The sequence below is a fragment of the Rosa rugosa genome, chromosome 4 (genome assembly GCF_958449725.1).
Source record: "Rosa rugosa chromosome 4, drRosRugo1.1, whole genome shotgun sequence".
Taxonomy (NCBI): domain Eukaryota; kingdom Viridiplantae; phylum Streptophyta; class Magnoliopsida; order Rosales; family Rosaceae; genus Rosa; species Rosa rugosa.
Genome location: NC_084823.1, coordinates 44,728,575 through 44,744,098, shown reverse-complemented (window position 1 = coordinate 44,744,098; position 15,524 = coordinate 44,728,575). Strand labels below are relative to the sequence as shown.

Genomic DNA, 15,524 nt, shown 5'->3' with positions numbered 1-15,524 from the left:
ATGAATGGTTTGTTGTTTTTCAAATTGTTTTCAACATGGAACAAGACACTTTGAAAAACAGAAAACCAAAGAGATAACTCTTTAACAACAAAGGGATTGAAAACCAAAACTATTTTCAATATCTGAGAATAAACAGAGTACCCATATATATATATATATATATATATATATATATATATATATATATATATATATATAGGAGGAAGAGGAAGGACAGTTCACTAAAAGACCCCTTAAGCTCAATTGGAGTAGGTAAACCCATACCCTTAATTTCATATTGCACATGTAAACCCATGCTCCTAATTTCAATTGGGAAAACCAAATCTAGAAGCCAAACACTCCAACTCCTTAATCAAAGCTGACATTCGAATGGAACCCATGAAAAACCATTGACTTTTGTGAAAGAGAGGCCATGCATGAGCTTACCTGAGCCATGAGGAAGAGGAGACTTCTTCTGATCTTCAAGGTTGAAGCTTGAACTTGGATAAGACAGCAAGCTAAGATGGGGAAGCAAGACAGCAAACTGATCTTCAAGTCTTCAAGTGGGTCTTCGACAGGAAGACAACCACAATTGCAACAATTGTAATTAAACATAGCAATTATGGTCTTGGCCTGCATACTTGAGCTTCTAACTCTTAGGCTTAATGGGTAGAGATATTTTGTTAAAGTGAGGAATGCCAATACACATGATATATGCCAATACATGATATACTAACATATATGGATAAACTGCAAATCTAAACTTTGATCTTCCACTTTGTAGGAGAAGCTACCAGAAGACGTCTTAGGTAAACTAGTTGAGCTCACAATGCCAAGGATCAAGCTACTTAAGATGAGAGGGTATTTTAGAACACAAGATGTCTTCAAGTTTGTGACTATGTTGAGAAGGCAAGGATTAGTGGCGGAGAAGATTGTAGTTGATTCTCCTCAAATGTGAAGAAAATCATATCCCAGAGAAGAAATCGTATCCTTCTGTATTCATAAAGATATAGGTCATATGGAAGTAGTTTAAAGACTGAGCTTTATATTCCTCCAGTATTTCTGTTTCGATCTGTTTCTATTTTCTTTTCCGATCTTTTTAGACAATGGGAATTTCTGTTTTGTTCGTGTTATTTTTACTGCTTGCTTCACATTTCAGATCATTCATGGACTGAGTTTCTATCTTGACTAAGAAGATTGCTTGCGTTATTTTTACTGTTTTTTTTTTTTTTCACAATTCAGTGTTGGGAAAGAAGGATCGCCTTAAAACAATGTTGATGGATAATTGGTTATCTCAAAATTTAAGTAGTCCCGCGCCTCGTGTGATTTGCAGAAATAGTAACAGATAAACAAAAGAAGACACAATATTTGACGAGGTTCAGCAAATGTGCCTACATTCTTGGGGTAGCAGTACTTCTTTCTTCCACTATGTAAAATGATGGGATTACAAAAACAATCTCACAATAGTGACTAAACTTCATCAAAGTGGTAAAACTCTCTCCCTTGATATACTCTCAAGAGGTATACTCTCTCTCACTTAATTGAGACTCTTTTTCTCTCAATCTCTCGGTCGATGTTATCTCAAGAGGCTTCTGACTTGGTCAATATTCCTTGCTCCTTCCTCCTTGCTTCTTTGTTGAACATGCTGTCTTTTACAGTGCTCAGTGTGAGAACACCTTGATGAGCTGAGTTGCTTAATGATACCACCAAGGGAGAGAGTTTTTCCAGTTTCCACAAAGATGAAAGAAAAAAAAGATGCAAAAGACTAAGGGGAAAGAACATATAAGGAAGAATGCATAATATGGAAACAAAAACGACGGTTATCAATTGAGAGTGATTTAATTTTCGAATCTCGTCATTCTTTTGTAATATATAAATATTTCAATATTGAATAACCTTACTCATTCCATTGCCAAAAAATCATTCTTACACCTCTCCAATTACGACAACACAATTTGAGTCGCATAAATAAAAAACTTTTTCAAAATTTCATAAAATCCGCTCATTATGGTGAGGATTTATAACTCTAGTCATCAAAGGTATTTAACAGTAACTTCTGAAAATGGTAGCATAATCTTGGTGACAGGGCAAAAACTCTCACTTTCCAAAACAAAATCTTCAAGTCTCCAACCATAGGAGGGAAGACAAACCAAAATTTTGCATCAAAAGATAAGCACAAAACCCAATTATCCTACAGCCAAGCAAAATATCCGGTTCACACCACATAGCCCCAACATCACCGCTGACGTCACATTCCCCTCCCTATACCCCCAACCATCACCATTTCACACACCATAGAATACCCATGACCAACCCCCTGACGCAGCAATCTCAGCCGTCCATTGTCCTCATTCCCAATAAACAAAACTCCGTGCTCGCGCCTCCACGTGCGCGCTTCTACGCCACCTACGTGGACGCCCACAGACCCTCCACGTCGACAGCCCAAAAATTTGTCACCTAGAAATAGTTGACCTTTCTGGTTCCACCCTATAAATGTGAAGCCGTTTCTGTGTTCTGGGCATCTCAAATGCTCTGTTATTCTACTCGTTTTCTCTTCCGAAGAAATCTCACCGTCGCTGCTTCTCTCCTTTTGCCCAAGCACTTCTCGGCCGATTCCAACCATACCCTTTTGCGTTCTTCGCGTTCCCCCTCGATCAAGGCAGAGTCTTCGACCCCATTTCCGTCTTTTCGATCCAATCGCACAATGGCTAGCCAGTCCACCACCAAATCTGTCCACGACTTCACTGTCAAGGTGGGTTCTTTTATGAACAATTTTCATGTTGTTTAGAAAATCAAATACGTTGGTGTTTGCTATTGGGTTTCTGAATCTGTGTTTGATGATCATAAACTGTTGGGATTGGTTCTTTTTGCGACTTGTGGAAATGGGGAAAGTTGGTTTGTTCTGATCACCTTGTGCTTTCTTGAAACCGAAGAAACGACAAAATTGATTTCATCAGTTAAATATAAATATTCTTTTTATCTTTGGCTTTCTCATTTGTATTAAGAGTCAAATTCTCCAGAGCAAGCTGTAGTTTTTTTTTAAAAAATTAATTAAGGAATTATGGAGCTAAAACGCTTCTCTGATTTTACATTAGCAATCAGCTAGTAGAGGGGTTTCTTTCGAAATTTGATATATTGCTAGTGGGCTAGTAGGTTGTGCAGATCCTCTTCCATCTTTATAATTGGGAGTTCAAAAATATAATTTGTTCTTCTATTTCAGGATGCCAAGGGCAATGATGTTGATCTCAGCTCCTACAAAGGAAAGGCCCTTTTGATTGTCAATGTCGCATCACAATGGTACACCATGCCTTGTCTTTTTGCTTACTTTCTCCCTTTGCTGTTTGTAAGAATTCTCCAATTGCTTAAACTCTGCTCTGTTACAACTAAGTTGGCACTTAAATCTATGTAGTCAACATATTGCTCTTGGTAATTTGTTGAGGAGTACACTGTAGGGGTATCAAGCTAGCTAGGTCTTTAGTCGCGATGACCCTTCTTTCAAAACTATCAGCTTTCTCTGCTTTTGTCGTCGTTCTCTTCCGTTACTTATAAAGTTTGCAATCTAATTTTGATGCAGTGGCTTGACCAATTCAAACTACACAGAGCTGGCTCAGTTGTATGAGAAATACAAAACTCAAGGTTTTTCTTCGAGTCCTTTCTTCTTTTGCCTAATATTAATTTAACCCTTTTCTTTTGGATGCTCTCTAAATTTTGCACCTATTGCCTCTTTAGGTTTGGAGATTTTGGCATTCCCTTGCAATCAGTTTGGAGCTCAGGAGCCAGGATCTAATGACGAGATTGTAGAGTTTGCTTGCACTCGCTTTAAGGCCGAGTATCCCATCTTTGACAAGGTATGAGGGGGATTTCATTTTCCAGATGTTAAATGGAATCAAGTCATTAACTATATGTGGTGATGGACATACGTAATATATATTTTTTTCCCATTCTAGGTGGATGTGAATGGTGACAAAGCCGCTCCATTGTACAAGTTCTTGAAGTCGAGCAAAGGTGGACTCTTTGGTGACAGCATCAAGTGGAACTTCTCCAAATTCCTTGTTGACAAGGAAGGCAATGTTGTCGACCGTTATGCCCCAACAACTTCTCCTCTTAGCATCGAGGTACAGAACACTTCATTCCATTGCAGTGCCTAAATGTACTACTTTTAAGTGAATTTGATTTTGCTGATTGACTAACAATATTGTGGTTGGTCTTTGTTTGTGTTTGCAGAAGGATGTGAAGAAACTGTTGGGGGTTGCATGAATCAGCTCCTTATGAATAAAGGAGAGTTTAGTAGGAATAAACAACTGTAATGAGAATAAATCGCTTTGTATTGTTGGACATGTTCTTATAAGTTTATGTTTCTGTGAACCAGTACACTCGTATGCAGTGTTATCAGTATAATACAATGAATGTGCATTCAAGCTTTATATATACATGTTTGTCAGATTGAGGCCTATTGTAGTGTCGAATGTTTCCAAATCAAATCGTAGTTGTTGTCGATTGTTGAGTGATTGATCAGGAGTCAGAAACATATTTAAATAAAACTTGGCGTTTAATATCTTTTATCAAGTCTCTTTTCCGAGGCAACCGTGGCCGGTGGTAACAACAACAACGGCCAATTGGAGATAACAATTGAAAATCTTATCAAGTCAAGATGGAAACTCAGTCCAATGAATGATCCGACTGATGCGTCAGTCCCAAAACCATGTGGGGAATCACATGAAACTGATGAAAGCATGAGTAAACTATTGCCACTGTAATTGAAAAATATAGGTAATTGACGACAGCTTTTAAAAGCAACCTAAAGGTCCACAACAATTTTTAGAAGAAACTTAAGCTGCTGTCAGTCCAAGGGTTTAGGCAAAAGTATACCATAAGTAAGAGATATACATGAATCTAATGCGACTCTAGCCGCTCCCAAACCCTATTCTTCCTCCTAAAGGCGGTACACCTCACGGCCTCTGTTTACTGCACAATGACGTCCATTGACGAAGTTACTGCAAGCTTCGCGGCCTCTCTCGCCCTAGCGGGCTCTGATGTCGTTGACATCTCGCACTTGAACGGCTCGGACAGGCGTTCCAACTCTCAGGCTTTCCTTCTAGCCAAACCAATGACAAAGAAACAGTTTGGCACTCAGGATCTGCAGCGTCACTTCCGACGCATCTGGATCATTGATGGAGCCTTCAAGGTTCACGACAGTACTCAAGGCCGCTTTGTTTTTTCCTTTGATCTGAAACGTGATCGAAATAAGGTTTTACGGGGAGGGCCGTGGTATTTTAACAAAGCTCCGGTTCTGCTACAGCATTATGATGGCATGGAGGATCCTCTTGTCATCCCAATGAATCTGCTCTTTTTTTGGGTCAAAATCACAGGTATCCCTCCAGCCCTAGAAGAGAAAACGATTATCATGAATATTGCTTCTGTTGCGAGTAAGTATTTGGATTTTGATCAAAGACTGTATAACAATAAGAATCAAATTAGGGTTCATGTAGCTCATGCTATTTTCCATCCTTTCTTCTTGAAACGGACTCTCAAGATCATCCCTGGAGTGGTGAAAGAGATTACCTTTTTTTATGAAAATTTGCATGGAATATGCAAAGATTGCCAACTCCTGTGTCATGAACAGAACGTTTGCCCTACTGTTGATGCCCAAGCTATGCATAACACCACTACCCGATCGGAGACATCAGGGAAGTCGCTCACATCCCATTTTCCAGGTTTGTCTGATCTTCGTTTCCAGAATGGATCGTTCCGCTTTCAAGGCCTGCAAACACCGCTACTGCCTCCAGTAGTGCGTAACCTATTTGGCACTTCTGCTATAAACAAGCATCGCAAGCCTATTGTTGTGCGTAGTGAAAACCTAAGGCCTGCTGCGGAAGGAAATGCCCTAGCCCTAGTTCCTGTGGACGTGGAACCATCCACTGTGAAAAGAAATAGGCCTGCATCACCATATACGTCCCCAAAGAAACTGAAATTTCTGTTTCATGATGGTGAGACTGCTGCTAGCTCCGCTAAGCTGCCTAAGAAACTGAAAGTTCCAGAATTCCACACCAAATTCTCTGCTAAATCACTGGGTCTCATTGCAGCCCCGGGGGGTGTCTTAGTTCCTAAGGAAGGATCACTCCCTAAGGAGTCTCTGCAGCTCGTCAAAGTGGAATCAAAGAAGAAAAGAGGCCGGCCTTTGGGCTCGAAAAACAAGAACTCTTCAAAGGGTAAGAAGATTGCAACTGACGAGGTGCTTAGCATGCTTTGCCCTGGAAAACCTCCTAGCCCTAGTGTTAAGGGCAAGGAAAAGATTTAGTTTTTTCTTTTGAACTAAGCCTATTTACTTGTCATTGTAACATAGTTTCTAGGCTTTTAATAAGTGAGCATGGGTACCGTCAAATGATCGGACCTAATCTATGTATCGCTGTGGTTTTCACCACAAACTCTTTATCTACCCAGAGATGGTAGAGGGAGGATATGTAATGGTTCTTTCTGGCCTGAGTATTAATATATCGACATGATATTCTTAAAAAAAAAAGGGTTTAGGCAAAAGTAGAACCTAAACCGTCTCAGCAGAAGTAGTTTTTTTTTTTTTTAAGTTACAGCAATTTCAAATTAACCCCAAATAATAAGTGGTGTAGAAGCGCACACGTGGAGGGGCGAGAACGGAGTTGTGTTTTTTGGGAATCAAGACAATGGACGGCTGAGATTGCTACATCAGGGTGTGGGTCATGGGTACGGTTGGGGGTATAGGGAAGGGAATGTGACGTCAGCGGTGATGTTTGGGGCTATGTGGTGTGAACTGGATATTTTCTTGGCTGTTGGGTAATTGGGTTTTGTGCTAATCTTTTGATGCAATTTTTTTTTTTGTTACAAAAATGGTGGCCGAGTTACCTGCCACTCCTAGGTTGGGAGCAACTTGGGTATGGCCCCTCCCCAACGGATGTTTTTCACAAGCTGGTGTACCAAGGACCTCCTATTACCAATTTACCAGAAGAAGCCCTGCAGCGTCCGCCCCACTTGCAGCCTAGCATGCATCCACTAAACCAACTCCATTGGGTTTTTGATGTAGACTTGTAGATTTTGTTTTGGAAAGTGAGAGTTTTTGTCTGGTGAAATTTCCTCTTCAGATGGCCAGATCCCTAATGACGAATTTCCAGGTCAGGAAAAACAAGGGTATGTGAAATCTTTCGCATAAAGGTATTTGGTTTTCTAATTTAAGAATTTTAGTGGAAATTTGTCTCGAAATGATGGTAATTTCTGATATATAAACTTAAGGGGAAGAAGAAGAAGAAGAAAAAGATTGAAATAGAACAACATGGTGTTTGAATCTGGGTTTGTTGTAGTTGATGAGTTTGAATAGTGAGTCAAAAAGAGATAACAAGCTGCATGTCAATCTCTTTCGTCCTAATACTTAACGGTGTTAAGTTAAGATGTTTTAATTTGAAAAAAAAAAAACAGACACATGTCAAAATTTGGTTGGGCGTCACACGACTGACATGGTGTGATGGGAGCATAGAAAAATTTCTCTGTGCTACTTTTTTAGGAAGTTACTGTTAAATATTTTAGATGACTAGAGTTATAGACACTCATGATAATGAGTGGATTTTATGAAATTTTAGAATTTTTTTTGTCTATGTGACTCAAATTGTGTGGTTGTAATTGGAGAGGTGTAACAATGGGCAGAGTTATTTAATATTGAAAGATTGATACGTTGTAAAAGAATTTAAAAGACTTTGAGACTCTTCACTTATTATGAATTAATTTTAAGTTAGATGTCTAGATTTCTTCATAAAGAATGACGAGATTCCAAAATTCAATCGTTATCAATTGATAACCATCTTTTTTGTTTTCAACTTCCGATTTGCCTTCTTTTCATGTACTTCTTTCACCTTCGTCTTTTGCATCTATTTCTTCTTCATGTTTCAATGGAAAATGAAACCAAGAAACTCTTCTGTTCATGTATTTCCTCTTCATGGTAACTTAAAAAATGAAAATACAAATGATCGAAAAACAGAGGACGAGACAGGTGTGACTAAACAGGCCTTGCCTTAAAAGTTATATGAAACAATATGAACGTAATCGAAAATGAAAAATAAAACAAATAAAAGAGAAAATTACATGAATCATCCTCATATATTATACAGCTAAATCCAATTTGGTGACCCTCTCCATCAGATTACTCATTGTAATCGAAAATGCATCCTGAAACTTGTCAAACTTGGCATTTGAATCCCCATAAACCAAACCAGGCAACAACTCATACACAATGTGCCTCCTCATATCATCCCTCTTTTCCTTAGAAATCTTCATAAGCATTTCCACCACATTCACCTTCATTCCCCTCACATCTTCTTGGTCTACAAACACAGAATACTTTCCATGTTCCTCTGGGAGATGCCATGGATACTGATAGTAAGCTGTGAAAGGATCGAAAATCACAGGAATACAACCTGAAATTAAGGAATCGAATAAGGACTTTCGAGTTGGGCTATCTCCTGGAGGCTGCAAGCAGAATTCAGACTCCATGAAAAGCTCAGTGACCATTTCTGGCTGATCACAACCACCTGAACCACAGTTGAGAAAGTGACATTTCCCATTTTCGGCTGTGTTGCACTGGTTGATCAGTATGGACCTTATGCTTTCAGCTGCACCAGGCCTTGCTGCACCAGCAAAGCTCACTAGCTTTTTTCTATATGAGCTAATGATCTTCCATTGCAATGCCATGATGTCTTCGTCTGAATTCGGGTGGAAGAATGTTGGATGTGGGATTCCAATGTCATTTGGTTGCCATGGTTGTCTCTCGATCAAGAGCTTGATTGGATTTTGCATTTGATCAATTTCGAGCAATCTTGTCCCCCACGAACCATCTTTTCGCCTAAAATCCCATGAGATCTTCCCCAACACCAGCAAATGATCTCTACCTGAATTCTTAGTCCAAGAGTCTTGCTTATCAAGCCATGTTATGAGCTCCAAGCTCAAAGTGTCCTTGACATCATTGGACACATTCTTGAAATGCCATCTCAGAATGTCCAAACCGCCATAAAATGGAACATAGAAAAGCTTCGCTTCATTTTCACTGTAAACCCTGCAAGGATGCTTCAAGATCCTTTGGTGGAATATGGGCTCCAATGAGTACTGATGAGTGTGGTACCACCCCTCTCCAAGTTTGGGAATCGGTTCACCCAACGCCTCATTCCCGAAGTACTTGCAGAAATCCATCCATGGAACCATGTCTCTGCATTGATCCAACAAGTCCTTGTTAAACTTGGATGGCAAGTCATACACATAGACTCCTCTTCCTTCACACCCTTCATGCTTCTTATTTGATATCCATGATCTGTGCATTCTTAGCTGCTCTTCGACTTCCTTCTTTGCATTTGCAATCTCTTCTTCTCGTTCTTTGTTGGCTCCATTCTTCACTGGATCAGACTCATCATGGACAACTTGAACAGTCTCTCTGATCACAATCTCACTACTGACTTTAGGAGGTGGAGGACTAATGGGACTGTTTTTTTGGAACAAAGGAGGCGATATCGAGATAGAGAGGTTTGAACTCGGGTCAGGAATGTGGAGGTAAAGTGTAGCATTACTGAGATTTGGGAGTTCAAAATTGGGTCTGGTACTACCAGCAGATAGGCAGTAATGATTGTTGAGCTTCCGCGACGAGACACAGACATGAACAATGTTGCCGGAAATAATGATGGTGGAGGAAGACCAGAGGTAGATAAGAAAAAGCAAGAAAAATGCTGCAGGAAGTCTATATAGAAACTTGAATAGAGCAATGAAACAGAAACATGGTGAGAAACAGAAACAAGGCTCCCTTTTCGGGGCTTCTTTCTTCAAGTGTTTGGAATTTCTTTTCGACAAGGGAACTGCCATTTTGGGAAGGAATGCTGGCTTGCTGTTTCCACATTCCTCTCTTGGTTCTTATTGGGGAAGTTGCGTTCTGCCCAGCAATTATCTTAAACATGGAGGCACGTACTGAAAGTAAAATCTGGATTTGGCCAGCACGTTGAAATGTAATGCATAGAATAAAACTATACATATTCTCAAGGCTGTCTTAGCAAATAAATAAAAGTTTATGGCTATCGTCTTGGTAGGTTACATGAACAAAGTATCATCAATAGTCATAATTTTTTGTATTTGACTTTGCAAAAAAAAAATAATAATCGAGCTTTGTATTTGACTTCTTTGCAATTTTTGCATGAAAAATTTGACAATATGATAATGACAGATATGCTTATATGAACAATAGGAAAATATGGTGTCAACAAACAAAAATAAAAAAAGAAGCAGCAGCCTGCAGATAAAAATGATTCATGGTTTAGTACTAAAAGAGTCAGATAAGGAGAGCAAAGTCAACATGGATCAGACTCATAGTTCGGGACTTAAGATCCCAGAAGCCATAAACATTAAAAATCTAACTTACAACATACTATCAGTCCTAGCAGGCAGCCTGCGGAAGAAGTTGATTGGTGCTGAGGGCATCCTATGTCGAAATCGTGGATGCCTCATCATAAAGAACCCTGCCAATGCTGCCACCACCTGGAATGGTGTCACATACATTACCAAGGCAGCTATGAGGCATAATGTGACAAAGAGTGCTGTAGCTCGCGGATCACGCCAGCTCAACAGTGCCTGAAGCCGCTCTCCCTGAGTTGCTACATCACCAACCACAGTCTGAATTCTACCAGCCACACTCCTCAGGCGATCATACCTCATTCTCACCAGCTCAGGATTCCTGCTAGTTGGAAATGTGTCGAACTCCTCGTCTAGCTCATCAGGGTGTACAAGGTCAGCTTGTGATATTTTTGTGTTCATGTGAGGAGGATATCTAGGCCGGTATCTGAAGTTCCATACCCCGATCAGAAACATGTAAAGAAAAGCTGTGGGTAGAATCAGTTCTGGAAAGCAAACAAGCATAAGGAAGAGAACATGGACAAGCACAGTGGTTATGGGATTCTTCCACATGCAAATATCAGTAAACCATTTGCCTATAGCAAATACTCCAGAGAAAACCGTCATAAGCCTGAAGAAATTCGCTTTGCTCCGTCTCATGCTCCAAAGATGTGAGTCCACATCAGACATGTATTCCACCACCTCCTTCCTAAGTGGTGGCTCAGCTCGGCCTAGCCTTGCTGCAACTATGTTGACAGCCTGGTGACGTAGCATGTCAAGCTGCATTACATTGAAGGGCCTTACGTAGTGCATCTTTGGTAGCAGTGGTTTTGAGTATGTGTAAAGCATGTTTACAAAAGATGTGCATGAGAACCGAATAGCCAAATGCAACTCTCCCATCTTCTTAACACCAGTTGGGTGAAGAACCAGCAGCGGATATGAGTGTGTGTAAATGCGGCCTGCTTCAAGTGTTGAGATACGAATACGAACCTTTCCAATCTTCAAGTCTTTGTGACCATTGGAATCCTTATCCCCAAGCTGGCTGTTGTCAAATACACCTACCGTAAGAACTGTAGAAGGATCAAACACCTCCCAGGTGTACTGCTCATTGTACTTTGGACACAGGTTGTCAACAAGGGTTCGTGTCCTGACCCATTTATGGCCATATTTTGCTACACAGTAGGTATCTGAAGTGCCCCTTCCATCTCTTGTTTTCATCGGGTGCAGCCCCACGGCATTCAAGATTCCGAGCTCTAAAACCCCAACGGATGGCCTCCAGAGCTGCTTTGCCGTGGGGCGTAAGTCACTACTATAATGAGTCGACTCATCAAGAACATGGTATCCTCCATCAAGACAAACTCGAAGATGAATGCGGCTTGAGAACTTATCTTCTTTCAACTGATCCACATCCACAGCAACTGGCTTTTTGAGATTAAACCATCTGGAATGGATCATACGATCATCGGCACGCCTATCTACAGAGTTTAGAGGTAGTATGACCCTCCCAAGGATTTCATCCTTGCCAGGACCAACACGGTCCTCAACTGAAATGACCAGATGATCTTCAAAGGGTTCCGAAGCCACAAATAAAAGGTCTTCATTCCAAAGTGGGTTTAGATTCCGAGCCTGAAGTGTTCTTGTCTTCATAACCTGGTTTCCAATCTGTACCTTGACATATGCATCTGGGAAACGATTCTTCTCTGATGCAAACAGGTCTTGTGCCTCTATAACATTCACACGAACATACCACAACCTTGGTGCATGATACACCTTTGAGCGAATCACTGTGGATGCAGCTGGTGAGCTATCAACAGGTGTAGCAGCATCAGAGTGCCATGCATCAGAAAAAGCCTCATCTGCTTGAGTGCCAATCCAGACTGCAAGCATCAACTCCCCCTCAATCTTTTCGCCTTTTTTGTCCTGAAGTCGGTACCACTCTGGAGCTAGAGGACTGTCAGGTGGAACTCTTAATGGAACCTCATTGACGTCGAACCTCACAATTCCCACAAAGTCATCTTTAAGCAGGTCCTTGTCTTTAACCACAACTTCTAACACAGATGCTTGCATGCGGTCCTTTGAAAAAGCGAAAACTTGATTCCATACTGGATTTTGTTGCTTCTCATAGTGTTTTGTAATCCCTTTGTAGTTTCCAATTCTAGCTTCAACATAAGGATCTAGACTTCCAGTAACATCCATGGCAGGAAGCTCGCGAGCTTTAACAACCCTTACATAGAGAAAGTACATCCTTTCAACTAGATCATAGGTGCTTGCAGTCTTGTCTCCGTGAATAACACGTCCACCAACAACTCGCCCACCTCCAAGGTAAGGGCTAGTCTCTTTAAGTGCATAGTCAACAGGTTGTGATGCTGAAGCAGAGTACATGCGAACCAGCTTTGCAGGCTGCGGTTCAGATTTCATTTGATCAGCTTCATACTTGGGTACATAATGAGTATCTGGTGCAGCAGAAGCATGATGCTGATGTTGGCTCTCTTGACCTGGATTCGGCAGATGGTGAAAGGTGTGTCTTGCCTGAGATTTCTCACTCCGAAATGAGCTCTTGCCAGGAGTCGAAACTCCTTGGGTCTGTGCAAGGCCTGGATCCTGATCAGTAAGGGATTCAGAAGCAGGCAATGGCATGGAGGACTTAATTGTTGGGTCATCAGTAACATAAACCTTCAAGCCGAGCTCTCCTCTTACACGTGAGAAGATGCCACGCTTTACCAAAGGGTAATGCAAGACAACAGCATCAGAATAGGGGACAAATGAATTTCCAGTGAGGCTGATCTTTCCAAGAAAGGACCTGGAGTGAGTAGCTTTGACATCGTTGTAGACATAGGCCTCGAGAGTAAGATAGTGGAGGTTTGAAGGATCAGAAATGTTGAAGTAGAAGCTTTCGTTCCAAACAGGGCTGAGATCCTTTTCTTTTATAGTGCTGCGGAACCTCTGGCCATCGAAGTACAGCTCCACAAATGCATTGGATGAACCTTGCCCATCTTTAGGCAAAAGATTGTGGGCACTAACCACATCCACCCCTAGCTTGAGGTTGTTCATAGTAGCATATAACACTGATGAAATGGAAAATAACTAAAGGTACCTGCAGAATAGGGAAAAATTTAACATCAGATGCTGATGTATGTATAACTCCAAGCACTGAGATGTAGCACAGAGATTAATAATTTAAGCTGAAAAAATGATAGAACAGGGCACGTCAAATCAAAACATTCAGGTAATTAACCAAAGAAGTAACCCTTTTAAGTGAAAAAATGAAATTTGAAGAGAGATCACAATAGGATGGACTGTACTAATACTGTAATGCATCTAGAAATTTCACAGAGTAGCATACACAACATCTGATGAAAGTGTTAAATTTTGCATGGTTTTAATTTTACATAAGCAAAGGATAGGACATTACTTGTGAGTCTAAAAAATCAGCAATAATACTGGGAAAGAGAGAAAGTGATGTAAGGTGGATCTGAATAAGTACTAGTTACCGTGTTAAACACCTTCAACATCTAAACATTCAAGTTATCAACAAATTGAATATTCAACTTCTGCTCAAATCTGCGAGAGAAGAAACACCTGAACTTAATCCATATGATGGCATGGAAGGTTAGCCGAGTCAAGAAAGTAAAGAACCACACAAACCCGAAAAAAAAAAAAAAAAAACAGAGAGAGAGAAACCACCAACAACAACTGGGATTACTGAACAACAACCATAAGCAGAAAAATTTAACCTTTAACACCCAGATAGTGATTGATCGATCAATAACAGTGTCGCCCAATGCATCTATTTTTTTTTTTTTTTTTTTGCTTTCTGTTGATCCAAGTAAAATGAAGAAAGAAAAGGCCAAAACATAGAGTCAAAATATAAAGCACACCTTTTCAAGAGCAGAATCTGCGGCAATAAAAAAATTAACCCCCTAACAGAGTGTAGAAGATCTCCTTTTAACTTTTTCTGCTCATCTTAGAGTGCTGCTTTTCTTCTAATTACTTGAAGTGAAGAAGACTTGCAAAACTCCTTTTTTGGCCAGAATTAACTTGAAAAGCACTAAAAGTGAGTGAGACTACAATTAAAGTCCTTGAAGAAATTGTAAGGATTAGATTGGGAAAGCAAATAAGTCACCAACTTTGTAGCACAGAGCATGTGCAATAACACCACCCGGTACAAGGATCTTAAACACAAATTAAATATAAAAAAGTGAGATCCTAAAAGCTCGCTTAGAACACATGAGCTTCTTCACTGAATATTCACACCACCTAAAAGTTTCAAAATACAAAAGTTAGCCTTTGGAACTTGGATTTTGTGAGATCTGTTTGGTGATCCAGAGCTCCAGACAGTGCAGTACAATAATACAGCCTTGAAAATATAATTTTAATTTAAAAAAAAAAGTGATTTGCATGCTTCACCAAACAGATTGCAAAAGCTAAAATTAGAGTAGGAAAACAAAAAAGAAAAGAAAAAGAACATGAAAATCTGAGCAGACCAGTCTAAGTCCTCAGTTTCAACACAAAAACAAAACAGTGAAATCTGCAACTAAAGAGCCTAAAATTGAAAATGCAGGTAAGCATTTCTGACTTAATACAACAAACTCAAGTCTCTCAAGCTCTCAATCTCAAAGGCCTTAAGAGTTTATGAACCAAATTCAAAACTAAGAGGAGCAAAAGATAGAAATCATCATAAACAATAGCCACAGTGAACTGCTTACATACAAAAAGAGCTGGGAAGTGAAAATTTCAAGAGCTCTTTACCTTGTTCAAAGCTTAAAGCTTCAGACTTCCACCATTTCCAAGATGATCAAAGGCCAGACTGAGGAGCTCTCTGAGAGAGAGAGAGAGAGAGAGAGAGAGAGAGAGAGAGAGAGAGAGAGAGAAGGGTCTGGTACAACAAGGCACACAGAACGATGAGTGGGGACTGAAGATGACAATGCAGCCAAAGAGAGTGAGAGTTATGAGACAAGAAACTGTGGGTCTTTCATCAGTTTCTCTCTTTCTCTGTCTTTCTCAGAAATCTGACTAACTCTTTCTGTCGCTTTTCCGAGTTTGGATTCTCTTATTAATTGAGTAAGAGTACTGGTAGCTGGGGAGTCCAAAAAACGGTTCCTTGTAATGTCTATTTATCTTATATTTGAAATAGAAGTAATGGCACACTTCATGACCAAACC

At 40.2% G+C, this 15,524-nt stretch overlaps 3 protein-coding genes across 7 annotated transcripts; 1 reads left to right on the top strand and 2 right to left on the bottom strand.

Moving 5' to 3' along the window:
* The first annotated feature begins 2,473 nt into the window (after positions 1–2,473).
* Positions 2,474–4,407, top strand: LOC133745994 (probable phospholipid hydroperoxide glutathione peroxidase). The gene is made up of 6 exons (XM_062174149.1): positions 2,474–2,731; positions 3,200–3,276; positions 3,554–3,615; positions 3,709–3,827; positions 3,927–4,094; positions 4,204–4,407. The coding sequence occupies exons 1-6, from the start codon at positions 2,507–2,509 to the stop codon at positions 4,234–4,236; spliced, it is 684 nt and encodes a 227-aa protein (XP_062030133.1). The 5' UTR covers positions 2,474–2,506; the 3' UTR covers positions 4,237–4,407.
* Positions 4,408–8,004: 3,597 nt separating this feature from the next.
* On the bottom strand, positions 8,005–9,931 carry LOC133741852 (xyloglucan-specific galacturonosyltransferase 1-like). The gene has a single exon (XM_062169571.1). The coding sequence runs from the start codon at positions 9,841–9,843 to the stop codon at positions 8,101–8,103; it is 1,743 nt and encodes a 580-aa protein (XP_062025555.1). The 5' UTR covers positions 9,844–9,931; the 3' UTR covers positions 8,005–8,100.
* A 273-nt stretch (positions 9,932–10,204) lies between these two features.
* Positions 10,205–15,398, bottom strand: LOC133706795 (multiple C2 domain and transmembrane region protein 7). Of its 5 annotated transcripts, none has more exons than XM_062132339.1 (3): positions 15,112–15,398; positions 14,241–14,410; positions 10,206–13,456 (listed from the first exon to the last, which is right to left on the bottom strand). In XM_062132339.1, exon 3 carries the CDS (start codon positions 13,411–13,413, stop codon positions 10,390–10,392), a length of 3,024 nt encoding a protein of 1,007 aa, XP_061988323.1. In that variant the 5' UTR covers positions 13,414–13,456; positions 14,241–14,410; positions 15,112–15,398; the 3' UTR covers positions 10,206–10,389. The 5 variants fall into 5 exon arrangements, with proteins under 5 accessions (XP_061988329.1, XP_061988323.1, XP_061988328.1 ...); XM_062132344.1 differs by having other exon boundaries at positions 14,241–14,399; XM_062132343.1 differs by lacking the exon at positions 15,112–15,398 and adding an exon at positions 14,490–14,920.
* Between the last annotated feature and the right edge of the window lie 126 nt (positions 15,399–15,524).